At 47.6% G+C, this 15,545-nt stretch overlaps 1 protein-coding gene across 1 annotated transcript in view; it reads right to left on the reverse strand.

Moving 5' to 3' along the window:
* agap3 (ArfGAP with GTPase domain, ankyrin repeat and PH domain 3) overlaps positions 1-15,545 on the reverse strand; it is a gene marked incomplete at both ends in the record, with an annotated part of 219,861 nt that overhangs the window by 24,892 nt on the left and 179,424 nt on the right. Inside the window, 1 exon segment of the mRNA XM_080546686.1 lies at positions 10,564-10,728. Within this exon segment, the coding sequence (XP_080402812.1) occupies positions 10,564-10,728 (165 nt within the window).

Below are 15,545 nucleotides of genomic sequence, written 5' to 3' on the forward strand. Positions count from 1 at the left end.
CATTTTCATTCCAAAATTACGTTGCCAGGTAGCTTTATCTCAGAGGAATAAACCACATTTCAAGGGGCTCAATTTGGGATGCAAACAATACTAAAGCGTTCTCCCCCCTCTAGCCGAGAGATGGGGTCTGGAGAAATGTAACAAATGTCAAATTGTAGTTTTGGTTATGGGTTATTGTAGTTGTGGTTATGGGTTTTTGTAGTTTCTATGGGATTCAAATGAAAGCGTCTTTACAAACAGTGGCGTTAAAACAAGCGTCTGTTTCGGGTGCTGACTGGGAGAAGACAGCCGAACAGAATATAGAGAGTATAAATGATATTCTTAGTATCAACGGTGTGAATAAGTTATATTCTTCAACTATATATCATTCATTTAAGTCCTAAAATTGATGTACTGTACCCATCCCAGAATGCTCCTTTAATTCTCTAATCAATTCTGTGTCCTCGTTGGGGAGCTTGGGCCATATTGTAGCCTGTGACAGGCTGGGCTGTCACATGACAAATGTCTGGAAGAAGCTCCTAATGTAGCAATCCCGATGCTCTAGTGGAGGGGCGTCTCTTCAGGGGGAAAGCCATAATCCAATTAGCTCGACACCAACTTCAATTATCTGATTTAGTTTGTGAAATCGACTACCGGTCACAGACTCAATAAAGGCCTCAGAGGATTCCGTTTAAACATCAGGTGGAAAAGTGCATCTCTGTGTGTGTGGGGGGGTAATGTTGCAAAGATGTCGGAGATGAATATGATATGATGGGGAATATGGTTGACGGAGTATGTAGACACCAAACTGCTCAAATCAACTCAGAGATTCTGCCAGTAGTACAGTAAGTTACAGTAATTCCACTTAAAAAAACACTGATAATGCTTTGCCATTTCTTTTTTAGGACCAAGAAAGAAAGTAGAACATCTTCCCTCTCAAACTGCCTCTGATATTCATTAAAAAAACAGTAATGTATCGTACTTCAATTTGCGGTTTTTCCTCAGAGTCCAATGACGTTACACTTCTGGTTTTAGCTTTTAAAAAACCTGAATAAAGCTAATTATTTCGTTGGCTGGCCAGGCAATAAATTGGAGGCATTAAAACACATTTCATTATGGAGATTAAAAAAGCAACGAATGGCTGACTAAACTGATGAGGATACCTGAGAAAACAAATCTACAACAGCTGTTCATCCGTGGTACAGCGCGGTCAAAGACATATGCACCAAGAAGACCAGGCGGACAAAATGACTGACCAGATCAGAGTCTTGACAAATCACTATTTCATGGCAGCAGCAGTATCATAATGTCAGAGAGGCGATAGTGGTGTAGCATGCAGATACACTGACATAGACTTTGAATGCAGGAGCCCGGCACAAGAAGGCTAACTCTATTCTGCATAAACCAAAGTCATTCCGTTCCATGTAAGTACGACGATTAGGGTCAAAATGTCCTCTTTCAAAAAACGATAAATATGAGCATGAACGATGCGTTGAGGCAGCAGCGCTATTTCCGGGGGAAGCTGCTTTGATGAGGAGACCGTGCTAGGACCATTAGCACTCCTGATGTTACACAATAGGTACAGTTAGCACGCGCGCTAACGGGGGAGTTTCTTACACATGAACATTAGCATTAACCCCATGACCATTTGTATCCACCAGCTACACAAATCAACAAGTCGTCGCCAATTAGAAGTGAATTAACATAGCGGGATCAGTGGGCGGACATAGAGGAGCGTAATCGAAATCCAATCGGAGGGCCGACTGGGAGAGGCAAATATGATTTGCCTTAATTAACATGGCAACAATAAAAAAACTAAATGAGAGTGTAATGGCTGTGGTGTTGTGAAGCGAGAAGCCTCTCTCCTTCCCCAGCGCTTGGTCCACCATTTTCCATGGATCATAAAACTGTTCTGGGGCTTCCTGAGTTACAGTTGAGCCACAGGAGATCTTTAAACAACAACAGGAATGACACCAAACAACCTGCAGATTTGGAAAATGACAATAGAGCCTGATTGGTAGCCATCAGCCCTCTGAGCAGTGTTGTCATTGAGGGTCTAGAGCAGCTCAGTGCTGTCATTGAGACTAGACCAGCTCAGTGTTGTCATTGAGACTAGACCAGCTCAGTGTTGTCATTGAGGGTCTAGAGCAGCTCAGTGCTGTCATTGAGACTAGACCAGCTCAGTGTTGTCATTGAGACTAGACCAGCTCAGTGCTGTCATTGAGACTAGACCAGCTCAGTGTTGTCATTGAGACTAGACCAGCTCAGTGCTGTCATTGAGACTAGACCAGCTCAGTGTTGTCATTGAGACTAGACCAGCTCAGTGCTGTCATTGAGACTAGACCAGCTCAGTGTTGTCATTGAGACTAGACCAGCTCAGTGCTGTCATTGAGACTAGACCAGCTCAGTGTTGTCATTGAGACTAGACCAGCTCAGTGTTGTCATTGAGACTAGAGCAGCTCAGTGTTGTCATTGAGACTAGACCAGCTCAGTGCTGTCATTGAGACTAGACCAGCTCAGTGTTGTCATTGAGACTAGACCAGCTCAGTGCTGTCATTGAGACTAGACCAGCTCAGTGTTGTCATTGAGACTAGACCAGCTCAGTGCTGTCATTGAGACTAGACCAGCTCAGTGTTGTCATTGAGACTAGACCAGCTCAGTGCTGTCATTGAGACTAGACCAGCTCAGTGTTGTCATTGAGACTAGACCAGCTCAGTGTTGTCATTGAGACTAGAGCAGCTCAGTGTTGTCATTGAGACTAGACCAGCTCAGTGCTGTCATTGAGACTAGACCAGCTCAGTGTTGTCACTGAGACTAGACCAGCTCAGTGCTGTCATTGAGACTAGACCAGCTCAGTGTTGTCATTGAGACTAGACCAGCTCAGTGTTGTCATTGAGGGTCTAGAGCAGCTCAGTGTTGTCATTGAGACTAGACCAGCTCAGTGCTGTCATTGAGACTAGACCAGCTCAGTGTTGTCATTGAGACTAGACCAGCTCAGTGTTGTCATTGAGACTAGACCAGCTCAGTGCTGTCATTGAGACTAGACCAGCTCAGTGTTGTCATTGAGACTAGACCAGCTCAGTGTTGTCATTGAGACTAGACCAGCTCAGTGTTGTCATTGAGACTAGACCAGCTCAGTGCTGTCATTGAGGGTCTATCTAGACCAGCTCAGGAGCAGGTATGGGCCTTGTGCCGTCATACCAGAGAAGAACACTGAGTGTTTACAGCTGCAATGGTACTGTTTTATATGTACACAATTATTTTTGTAATTTCTGTATTCTGAAAAATGAGCTGGTATGCTTCAATCGAAACGACTGCCAAATATTAAAAATATGCTGCAATCTAAATGACGGTCAAATATGAACAGTAACGCTAAGTCAACGCTTCGCCAATCATCATTAATTTGACTTTCCAGTCCAAACCGAGGGGAAGGAAGCAGCCTTTAACACCAGATGATCACTGGTCTCAGAGCCTCCGCTGGGACCACGCAGAGCAGATTAGCACCTCTGGGGTCTGACTGGAGTCCAGCTGAGCTGTCTGTGGCCAGGGACATATCTATTCTGTCTGAGTGCCTCCCCTGCGCTACCTCTGGAGATCGATTCAATGAACGCTTCAGCGAGGCCTCCAGGTTTTCAGCGCGTGGGGGGGGGGTTTGTGTGCGCGTGTTCCTCTGACAATATGTTGTGGTAAACGATGGTGTGGCCATACCAACCGGTGTGATTTTAGTTTTTTTTTCTCTGGTTGGTGTGTATGATGTTGGTGTGTATGATGTCTGGGCGTTGTGTTGTGATGCGGGCGGACATGCATCACACGGTCAGTTAAAGGAGTTGCTGCTCCCCGTCCGTCTCTGTGAATTAACGAGCAGTTGGGAAGAACAGGCCGAGGCACTGCCATCTGTAAATGTCACAGGCACTGCTTGCTCATTTTACACATCATTAAAGCCAATATTCCTAACCTGTATCAGAGCAATCAGGAGCAGGCCATTACTGAGACAGGGCCCCTCGGGGGGAGCCGGGCCCAAACTCAGAGGAGAGGAGGGAACACTCTCTCTCTATCTCTTTGACACACACACACACACACACACACACACACACACACACAGCCACACACACACACGCAGACACACAGGCACACAAGCACACGCACGCAGACACACACAGACACACACACACACACACACACACACGTAAAAAAACAAAACAAAAACATGGTAAATGATATATACAAGTGTCTGTGGGCAGTGTGTATAGAGTGTCTGTGGGCAGTGTGTATAGAGTGTCTGTGGGCAGTGTGTATAGAGCCCCAAAATGAGAAGGTTGTTATTCCTTTTTTTCTCTCTGAAGAGCACCGTTCAAAAGCTGTGCCATTATCGGAGCGGAGGCTCCGGGGACAGCTTGGGGAAATGAGACAGAGTCGGGGAGTGACAAAACAAAGTATTGAGATAAACACCCACCATTAGCACCAAGCAGTTAAACCTCCATCTCCTAATCCTCGGCTGGACTCCAAATGACGTTAACCCTTACCGCACTGAGGTAAGAGTGTGAGACACACGCAGGAATGAGGAACTCTGGTTTTCCCCGCTCTGTCAATCGTTGTATTCTGCTTTATACAGAATGTTAGTCCCATTAAAGGACAGAGAACATTAAAGGACAGAGAACAGTGGCTGCTTGATGATCATGATGTGTTGGGTGGGTTTGGAAATGATATTCAGTGGTCTAGAAACCGGCTTTGTATTGGAGAATCTCTCTCCAATATTGATTGATATTATTAATATGAATATTCTCTAGTCATCCTTAGTACAGCAAAGCCAACCTGTACTAGCTTCCAGTCTAGTTCACTAGAGAGTAGCTTGTTGCAATGAACATTCCAGAAGACTCATACTCATACTTTGGCTATCAACAACACATTTAACACTAGATATCCCTCTTTTACTCATTTACCTTAAATTCATATGTAGTTCAGGACTAACTGTGGATAAAATATGGTTCTGAAATGCTAACTAAAGGAGTATGCCAAAGACTAAGTTTAACTTGTAAACCCAAACATTAAAACATTTAGATTAGATGTAAGTGTCAAGTTTTTGGGGGGGAGACAAAACTCTGAAAACTCACACTGGTGTGACCCTGGCAAGAGCCAAAATGTCATCTCATCTATAAAAAACTGTTAGCTCTGAAAGCCTCCCCTCTTTCCTCCCCTCTTTCCTCCCCTCTCCTTCCCTCTTTCCTCCCCTCTTTATCCTCCCGTCTCTCTCCTCCCTCTCTCTCTCCGTCGTCTGTCCTCACTGAACGCGGTAAAAAAAAGAGAAAAAAAAAACAGACAACAATGAACATTTGATACACTCTCTTAAAAAGAGAAAGAAAGGAAAGAGAGAGAAGAGAAGAAACACATTAACCACGCTCGCTGACAGTCGGCATTAATCAGACGATGGCTCCCCTAGAACACAACTCTTTATCGGCCATCGATTTTCCAGTGGGTTTTAAGGCGGTGTGGCGTGTTGCAGCGAGCTGGTTGCCAGGCGGCTGCTGCGAAACACATTAAGGGGCTGTCAGTTGTCTCGCCGTGCATCCTGCATCATTCTTTAAGCACATGAGAAGTTCATTACAGCGTGCGGGGCTCTGACAGCGGGCGCGCGGGATATTAGGTGAGCCCGTGTCCGCCGTCGCGCACGTCCTCGGAGTAGCGTGTAGCGTGTGTCGACACGGCGGAGAATTCACAGACGCCTGTCCCTATCACACCTCACTATCACACCTCACTGTCCCTATCACACCTCACTGTCCCTATAACACCTCACTGTCACTATCACACCTCACTGTCCCTATCACACCTCACTATCACACCTCACTGTCCCTATCACACCTCACTATCACACCTCACTATCACACCTCACTGTCCCTATCACACCTCACTATCACACCTCACTGTCACACCTCACTGTCCCTATCACACCTCACTATCACACCTCACTATCACACCTCACTGTCCCTATAACACCTCACTATCACACCTCACTGTCCCTATCACACCTCACTATCACACCTCACTATCACACCTCACTATCACACCTCACTGTCACTATCACACCTCACTATCACACCTCACTATCACACCTCACTGTCCCTATCACACCTCACTATCACACCTCACTGTCCCTATCACACCTCACTATCACACCTCACTGTCCCTATCACACCTCACTATCACACCTCACTATCACACCTCACTGTCACACCTCACTATCACTATCACACCTCACTATCACACCTCACTGTCCCTATCACACCTCCACGCCGTTGATTCAGAGTCGACGCCGGAACGCCACCGACCACTGTAACCACTGTGATCACTGTAACCACTGTAACCACCGCTCCAAACCTTGTATGGGGAACAAACTAACTACCGTTGTTTCTGTCAGCGGAGTCACACCTGTTCATTGAAACTTCCCTCCCGAGAAGAAGGAGAAGGGCTGAGGCTTCATATTTGGGGACATCTTTCAAGTGCCATGAAGAGAATTCCTCTTCAGTCTCTTGTCTCTTCAGTGTGTTATTAACTTAATACATAATACATAATAGGGTAGTGGTGACCTAGTGATTAGTGAGTTGGAGTGGTGATCAGAAAGTCACGAGTTCAAAATCCCCACCTGGGAACACCACCACTAGTGTGTCCTTGAGTAAGACCTGGGAACACCACCACTAGTGTGTCCTTGAGTAAGACCTGGGAACACCACCACTAGTGTGTCCTTGAGTAAGGCACTCAGCCCCTAAGTTACTCCAGGGGGACTGTCCCAGTCATCTCTAATTGTAAGTCGCTTTGGATAAAAGCGTCTGCTAAATGGTAAAAATGTAAAATAAAAAAAAATAAAAAATGTAAGAAGTACAAACGGCTCAGAATTTCATCTACTTTTATTTACTGTCATGAAATACTGCATCTCTCTGGATGTAGTTTAGGTCTCAGCAACAGTTTCCCGAGGCTCCTGTACACATCCCCATGCCCCTAATGTTGACCAAAAACGATTGCTCACCTTCTTAAGACGCACTTGTTCGTTTGATTTATGACGCTTCACAACAACTAAAATTCAATTCCGGGCCCACATTCCAGGGCTCTGATTGCCCCCGTAAATGAGATAAACTGATAGCAATTTATTCAAGGATCCCACCTCTCCTCCCTCTCTCTCTCCCTCTCTCTCTCTCTCTCTCTCTCTCTCTCTCTCTCTCTCTCTCTCTCTCTCTCTCTCTCTCTCTCTCCCTTCTTTCAAGAGACACAACCTGCATCTTACACTTGAGTGACTCGGATATTTAAGCAATACGTCTGTATTCCGGAAGCGTTCAGTAGAACAGACAAGCTCAGGCTAATAGAAAACAACGGGTTTCTTTGACGGAGAGCAAAACTTTCCCAACACACCTACCAGGCCACGTGTACACGCTGACACCCCGCGGCTCCTGAGTTCCTAGCATCTCTATCCTCACACATCCAACGCTCCACTGAAAGTTGTAATTTCAACCCAATGACTGGCTAAAGTCTGACTAATTTTCAATTGTTTCAAGCTAGATGAGACTAGAAGGGATGTTGCGAAGGGGGCGAAAGTCCACTAATGGTCCCCTGAATGCAGGGTGATGATGTGGATCCACCCAGCCCCCCTGAGGAGCTAATGCTAGCCATCACTCATTCAATGCCCCGGCACTATTATGGGGGTAATTGTGATAATGGTGGTCCATTATGGTCAGTCTCCATAGTACGTAAGAGAGAGACATTATAATGCAATCATACATGCTTGTAAGAAGTCTTATAATGTGCTATGAACACATTTGAAGTGGATGCTGTATAAGAGTAGCATTTAGCGTAGAACGGTACTGGGGAGGGCTTAGTGAGACAACGGCAGTGGGAAGGTGACTTTTGATAGGGCGAAAGGTGCAGCCAATTACATCACAGCTGCTTCAACAATGGATGAAAGGAGATGCGGCAACAGACCAAGGTGCACACCAAGTTACCTCTACCTACACACCAAGTTACCTCTACCTACACACCAAGTTACCTCTACCTACACACCAAGTTACCTCTACCACACCAAGTTACCTCTACCTACACACCAAGTTACCTCTACCACACCAAGTTACCTCTACCTACACACCAAGTTACCTCTACCTACACACCAAGTTACCTCTACCTACACACCAAGTTACCTCTACCACACACCAAGTTACCTCTACCACACACCAAGTTACCTCTACCTACACACCAAGTTACCTCTACCTACACACCAAGTTACCTCTACCTACACACCAAGTTACCTCTACCTACACACCAAGTTACCTCTACCTACACACCAAGTTACCTCTACCTACACACCAAGTTACCTCTACCTACACACCAAGTTACCTCTACCTACACACCAAGTTACCTCTACCACACCAAGTTACCTCTACCTACACACCAAGTTACCTCTACCTACACACCAAGTTACCTCTACCTACACACCAAGTTACCTCTACCACACCAAGTTACCTCTACCTACACACCAAGTTACCTCTACCACACCAAGTTACCTCTACCTACACACCAAGTTACCTCTACCTAGAGAGACAGTAGTGGTGGTGGTGTCGGTCCACCTGTCTGGAGGACACACACACACACACACACACACGCATACACACACACACACACACACACACACACACACACAGAACAGAAAAGCCAGACACACACACACACGTACACAGGCACACACACACACACACACACACACACACACACACACACACACACACACACACCACAAGAGCCAGACACACACACACACAAACAGACCACAAGAGCCAGACACACACAACAGACCACAACTAAACTGTAGTTAACATAGAGACTGCCATTGCCGTCAACAAAAACAACAGCGACAACCAAAACAACAACAACCACCACCACAACACCTCTCTCCTTGATGTGCGCTGCTTAAACCAGGCGCTCAGGGTATCCACCCAGACCAGACGAGGAGCTGTCACAAAACCTCAATCCAAAAGTGTAATGATTATAAATACTAAGCACCAACGTGGCTGATATGGCAGCGTATCAATCATGTTGATTGATCATCCCGCTCGGGTGACATCAGTTTTATGGCCTCTGAGACGCGACTCTGTGTTTTCACAATGCCGTCCAATTAGGGCGCTTCATTCATCATCAGGCCGGAGAATGGTTATTAATCGGGCGGAGGGTTGACTGCCAACCCCCTGCTGAGGAGGAGGTCCACAGCTTCTGGAGCTCAAGACCGTGTCACATTTGGCTAAAGACCGGGAGCGGTGGACATGCACTCAATTATGCTACGGGACAGATTTAGCTTACATGTTTCAGCCAGTTCAAAAACATGCTTTAAATTTCCCCCCCCCCCCACCCCCTTTCTAAAATAGTAAGCTTGAAACACTTTAAACACACTAGTATACCACTCTTGCATGGTGCTATTGTAGTTTTGTACAGTACAATGCAAAATGTAATAGGCACAAGGGATTATTAGGTATCAAATGTCATTCCCATCCATCTCTTTCGCCTTGGTTACATTTACATTTATATTTTTGGCATTTGGCAGACGCCTTATTCCAAAGCGACTTTACAATCAATACATTTGACTAAGGAAGTGAATGATCAGTTCACCAGTTCTAGCAGGGGGCTTAATGGTGAATTGATGATTCACTTCCTTAGTCAAAAGGCCTTGGTGAAGTGAAATCAGAATCTTGTGGTGAAATTCAGTTCTTTACTTCCTCTACACCCGGCGTCTCTGTAATATAAATATGCATCTCTGCTTCCCCATCTCCTCTCCCCTCTCTCATTAGATGATTGATGCGCAACTGTTTGGAGAAATTCAAATAGTGGCTTGGCTGTGCTGGTGAGGACAGCATCTCTTATTATATAGACAAGATAATGTGAATAGCTTCACAATAAGGCAGGGATATACCAGTCTTGCTTCTACTACATACTGTAGGGATCAAAATATGTTGCGGATTTGACCAGTTTCCGAATGTTTTGGCTAGATTCCGAAGGTTCCAAACAGTTTCGAAACGTTTTCGATGCTTTTTCCCGAAAATTGCCGGATGTTTCGGAAATGTTTCGTCTGGCTTGAGACTTGTTTGGCATCGTTTCAGAAGGTTTCTGAGACAGAATGTTGGGTCTGGTTTGTGAGACATAATGTTGGGTCTGGTTTCTGAGACAGAATGTTGGGTCTGGTTTCTGAGAGACAGAATGTTGGGTCTGGTTTCTGAGAGACAGAATGTTGGGTCTGGTTTCTGAGGGACAGAACGTTGGGTCTGGTTTCTGAGAGACAGAATGTTGGGTCTGGTTTCTGAGAGACAGAATGTTGGGTCTGGTTTCTGAGAGACATAATGTTGGGTCTGGTTTCTGAGAGACAGAATGTTGGGTCTGGTTTCTGAGAGACAGAATGTTGGGTCTGGTTTCTGAGAGACAGAATGTTGGGTCTGGTTTCTGAGAGACAGAATGTTGGGTCTGGTTTCTGAGAGACAGAATGTTGGGTCTGGTTTCTGAGAGACAGAATGTTGGGTCTGGTTTCTGAGAGACAGAATGTTGGGTCTGGTTTCTCAGGCTTACCTTCGTTGCCCGTGGACGGCCCGTCTGGCTTGGTGATGCCTGTGCTCTTTTTCCGTCTGTGTTTCTTGCGGTTGGCGTGGGGCGAGGGGGGGGGTTCCAGCTTGGGACTGGTGGCGCTGCCCCCCCCGCCTGTGCTGCAGGTGACCGGCTCCCCCATCCCGTTGGCTGAAACAGAAACAGACAGACAAAGATAGTTAGTGTTACAAGTCTGCAGTTTTGGACTTAAATGGTACAGGCCTACCGTGATTTACAACCTACATCCTGTTCTACATCCTGCTCTATCATACGGACAAACAAGACACGGCACATTTAGAAGTATAGAGGGGGACAACGAGAGGTATGGATAATGAAATATCACATCGAACATATGCTACCTTTTATAACCCAAATATCAACGCAAATACATCAAGAATTATGATCTCACGCAAAAGTAGACACACCGACGCTCGAACCGACTGACGAAAAGGTAGAGAGGCCAAACTAGCAGAGCTGATAGCAGCGGTCCTGAAGGAGCCAAACTAGCAGAGCTGATAGCAGCGGTCCTGAAGGAGCGGGGGCTGAAGGACAGGTGTGCTCAGCTAACAAATGGTGAGTGAGGCTCGCCCGAGGGACGGCTCTCTCTCTCTCTGACTGTCAGGCTGACGGGGGGGGGGGGTCTGCAGAGCCGGGGTCTTTGTTTCTTGTAAGTGATTTTATAAATGTGATATTAACCTGCGCCACCGTTGGGCAGAGGGATCACGAGGGATGGAGAACGAAAGGGATGGGGGGGGGTTGGGAGGGGTGTCAGCTTGCCATCTTTCTGGTTTCCTGACATTTGACATCACTTTCCCATCTTTCCCCCTCCGGATGCCATTATGAATCTGGGAGAGAAGAGGGGCCGGGGGCCTGTGGGAGGGAGGGAGGGGAGGGAGGGAGGGGAGGGAGGGCCAGTCGATGGGCCCCATATTGCTCTCCTCTCTTACCACCCCTCGTGGTGTGCTGGCAGCCTTCTCCATTGTCTCCCATCAAAAGCTCATTGTAGTGTGGCAAACTCCATTCATTTCCCTCCGCACCGTCCCAGCCCCGGGGGCGAAGGGCGGTAGGACAAGGGGGGGGGGGGGGGATCGGGGGGGATTATTGCTGTTGTCGTTGCCAGTCGCACATACCGTAATGCCGTCGCTATGCCATTAGCCAGTGTACAACATTAGGCCTAATTTGGTCATTACCTTTAGGGAGATGGGGCTGTCTTAGAGGAATGAGATGGGCTCAGCGGGGGGGCGGAGGGATGCTAAAGTGGGGGGAGACTGGAGCTCTTTTAGAGGGCCCCAGGCGGCGTTGTTTGAGCGTGGGCAAAAAAAATAGGAGGCCAACAACGCTAGGCATGCATTAGAAATCTCTTCTGTTGTCATTGAATAATATGTCCATATATCAACATCACAGTACCACCCTTCCGCCGGGAATCCCCTCCGTCTCGCTCATCCTCCTCCCAAATTGTTTGAAGTTGTGTGTTTTTTTGTTGTTGTTGAAAGAACTAGATATCAGGTGGCTGCTCTTTGCGAAAGGACAAAATTCGATTGAATTTCGCGTGAAACGTCAAACGCGTACATATATTGCAGGGAGAAAACCCCCCCCAAAAAAACAAAGGGGGAATGTCGATAACAGCGACTCGACAGACAACCGCCTCGTGGATAAGAACGTACTAATGCCAGCTATGCTTGGTACTCGTATGGTTGCGACCGACCGACCTCTCCGGAGGTTTTGAACGGCCGACACACACACCGCCACACATGCAGCACGCTCGGTGTCGGGGGGCGTCTGTTTCAATTTCCCTGCTTCTCCCACAACAGCCCCCCAGAGACCCGTCATTAGCTGGCGTAGACAGCTGGGGGCACAGGGGTCCTCTGTGTGCCCCCCTCCCCCTCCCTCCCTCCCTCCCTCTCCTTCCCAACGTCTGTCCCGCCTGCACAGCCCCGTATGGTGGGCTGAGAAACAGACGAGGGATCTCTCTCTCTCTCCAGCCTGCCTCCGACGCCACAGCCAGCATTTGTTTAATGTCGCTTGAGGTTAAAGGGGAGGTCCTCTCCCCCTACCACTCCGGGCAGTCCAACCGTGTCATAAACACTTTGAATTATCAATTTCAGCCCTTAATGTGGAAACAGACCATTGGTTTAGCTCACCCTGCACCTGGAACACATAGCACGGTGTGGAGAGTGTAGGTCCCATTTCTTTTTTCGAGTGCCCCTCGAACAGAGTTACAAGGGGTAGTGATTGAAATCTTCCCCTATGAAATGGGACAACCCTTCAAGACCCTGCTACGTCATCAGTAGTATCATAGAAAAGCATGGACACTCGCGATTTGGTCGGGCGTCATATGCCATCAAAGGGGGGATTCTGGGAGATATCTCATAACACTTGTTTTTTGAGTTAGCCTCTTGGAAAGGCCATGTAAGCCCTACCGCTTCACCCTACCCCTCCATCCCAACAAGAGTGAGGACACCCTACCACTATGAGTGAACGTGCCAAACGGAGGGGTAGGGCTGAGTGGGAGAGGCCAGACGGAGGGGTAGGGCTAAGTGGGAGGGGCCAGACGGAGGGGTAGGGCTAAGTGGGAGGGGCCAGGGGCATATTGGGATTGGGCCTCAGACTTTGTCTTATCGTCCTTCTCTCGAATGTTCAAGAGACAGAGAAGACACACGGAGCGTCTGAAAGAGTTTACGAGTCGTCTGACGCTAAACTATGGCGGTGATAGTAACCGTGTGTCCGTTTACACCAATGTGTCGTTCGCTAGGAATTGTCGAGTCTGTTAAACCATGCGCACATCACAGGCCGATAATACTGTATAAGAGTGCCACTACAATCTAGTGTCGGCTTCTCTGAACTCAAAACCCCCTCGACTCCAAACTCACACGTCCAAGACAGAAGCCAGGGTTGCAGGGAGAGGCACCGGCTAGACCCTTTTTTCTCGGTTTGAGATGAAGGTGTGAGGCGACAGTTAACGTTGGCGTTATTCGATCGCTAGCTGCCGTCTTTAACGCGGGCCTGTACGAGGAGCCGCCGGGAGTGAGTGGTGTAATGAAGCACGTTTGGGGAATCAGGCGTCTTCACTCCCCCCCCCCCCACTCAGCTGAGCGCACTAGGCTCTCCTGGGCAGGAGGAGGATAGGTATCAGGCTAACCTGTGATTACAGAGCATTACGCCCCCGCCGGGAGATGACAGTTTAAACCATGATGACGTGCTTCACCATGAAGACTGTGGGCCAGACTGAGAGGGGGCCACTGGCGGGTGGAAAAACGCTTCTCGGCCCTGCCGTCGCCACCGTGAAAACGAACGAGAGAGAGAGAGAAGGAGAGAGAGAGAGCGACAGACAAAGAGAGAGGGAGAGAAGGAGAGAGGGGGAGAGAGAGAGAGAGAAGGAGAGAGAGAGGGGGAGAGAGAGAGAGAGAAGGAGAGAGAGAGAGAGAGAGAAGGAGAGAGCGACAGACAGAGAGAGAGAGGGAGAGAAGGAGAGAGGGGGAGAGAGAGAGAGAGAGAGAGAAGGAGAGAGAGAGCGACAGACAGAGAGAGAGAAGAAGAGAGAGAGCGACAGACAGAGAGAGAGAGAGAGAGAAGGAGAGAGGGGGAGAGAGAGAGAGAGAGAGAGAGAGAGAGAGAGAGAGAGAGAGAGAGAAAAGAAGGAGAGAGAAGGGGGGAGAGAGATTTCATTCCTGCTGTAATTCAAGAGGCTCCGGATGCGGAGGAGAGCAGAGCAGTGTGATTTGGCCCCCCGGCCCCCCGGCCCCCTTGACACCAGCAGCCCTGCCTGTCCTCAATCAAAGGCAACGGCTGCAATTAATGGCAAAATTAGAAACAATCACCGCCTCCCCCTTATTATGCTCAATTAGAGTGCACTAATCAAGGCCTGATCGCGCGCCGCTGCTCTCTCCAAACTAAATGTCAAACTTCATTACGGCCCCGGCGTGGAAATCAAAAAACTCCCCACACGCTCTCCACTGGCGGCGGGAGGGCAGAGTGCTGTGAGGCAGCGTTGGAGGAACGGGCTGTACGTGCCTGGGCTCCCCAGGAAACCACTAGACAGGCTCACTGAGTACCTTTCATACCCACGCCGCAGCACCTCCTGAAACGTAGCAGTGTCAGTGTGCTTAACGTTTCACCAGAACAAACCCGCTGAATGTCACGTCAAACGTCAAGCGAGCAGAGCGAAACTTTCATCGAGGTCGCATAGTTTTTTGTGCAAAGATGTCAAAGTGCTCGGGTGTCTTTTTGACTTCCTCGTTTTTTTCAATTCCTGTACAACAATACGAAGTGTACCGAGGAGAGACGTGGCTAAACCAGCGCCTCGTTGCAGGTCTCTAGATTAAGAAGCGGCGTCTTCTGAATTGCAGAGCAATCGGAAAAAAACAGGGGGGGTAGAGATTTAATCAAAAAGCTGTGTTCAATATTCAAGAGTTGTAGCTACCTCTGCTTTTGCCTTTGCTCAATAGGTTTACAAATGAGGGCATTCTTTAAATAATATGGAAATGGTTAGCTGGCTAAGACGCAATTCATTCTCCATCCTATCATCAATCTGCTGTTTTGCATCTCCGAACCACATTTTATGTTAACCTGCAACCTTCGCCAAGGATAATGGGGCTTGGTTGAAGCCTATTCAAATGGGAAAAAACATGAACACCCGTAACTGTATAGAGCACACTATATTGATTATTGAAAGTCCCATTAGAATGAAAGATAAGAAGTCACAATTCAATCAAGTATAGGTTATCTAAGACTCCAGTCACATATCACATTTGGGTGCCTGTATTCCACACACTAACCATTCCATTCCATCCTCGATTTGTATGAAGGCGTACGAATGATCAACATATTCAAAAATGTCTCAAAAAGACAAAACATCCCCTTGAAATCCGCATGTTCTCAAATGTTGAAGCCCTGCGGAATATCCTCAATATATGGGATTTCCAGAGCAAGAACAAGCAACAAGAAGCATATCTATCATTCATATCTAT

The sequence above is a fragment of the Nansenia antarctica genome (assembly GCF_963989245.1).
Source record: "Nansenia antarctica genome assembly, chromosome: 16".
NCBI classification, from domain to species: Eukaryota; Metazoa; Chordata; class Actinopteri; order Argentiniformes; family Microstomatidae; genus Nansenia; species Nansenia antarctica.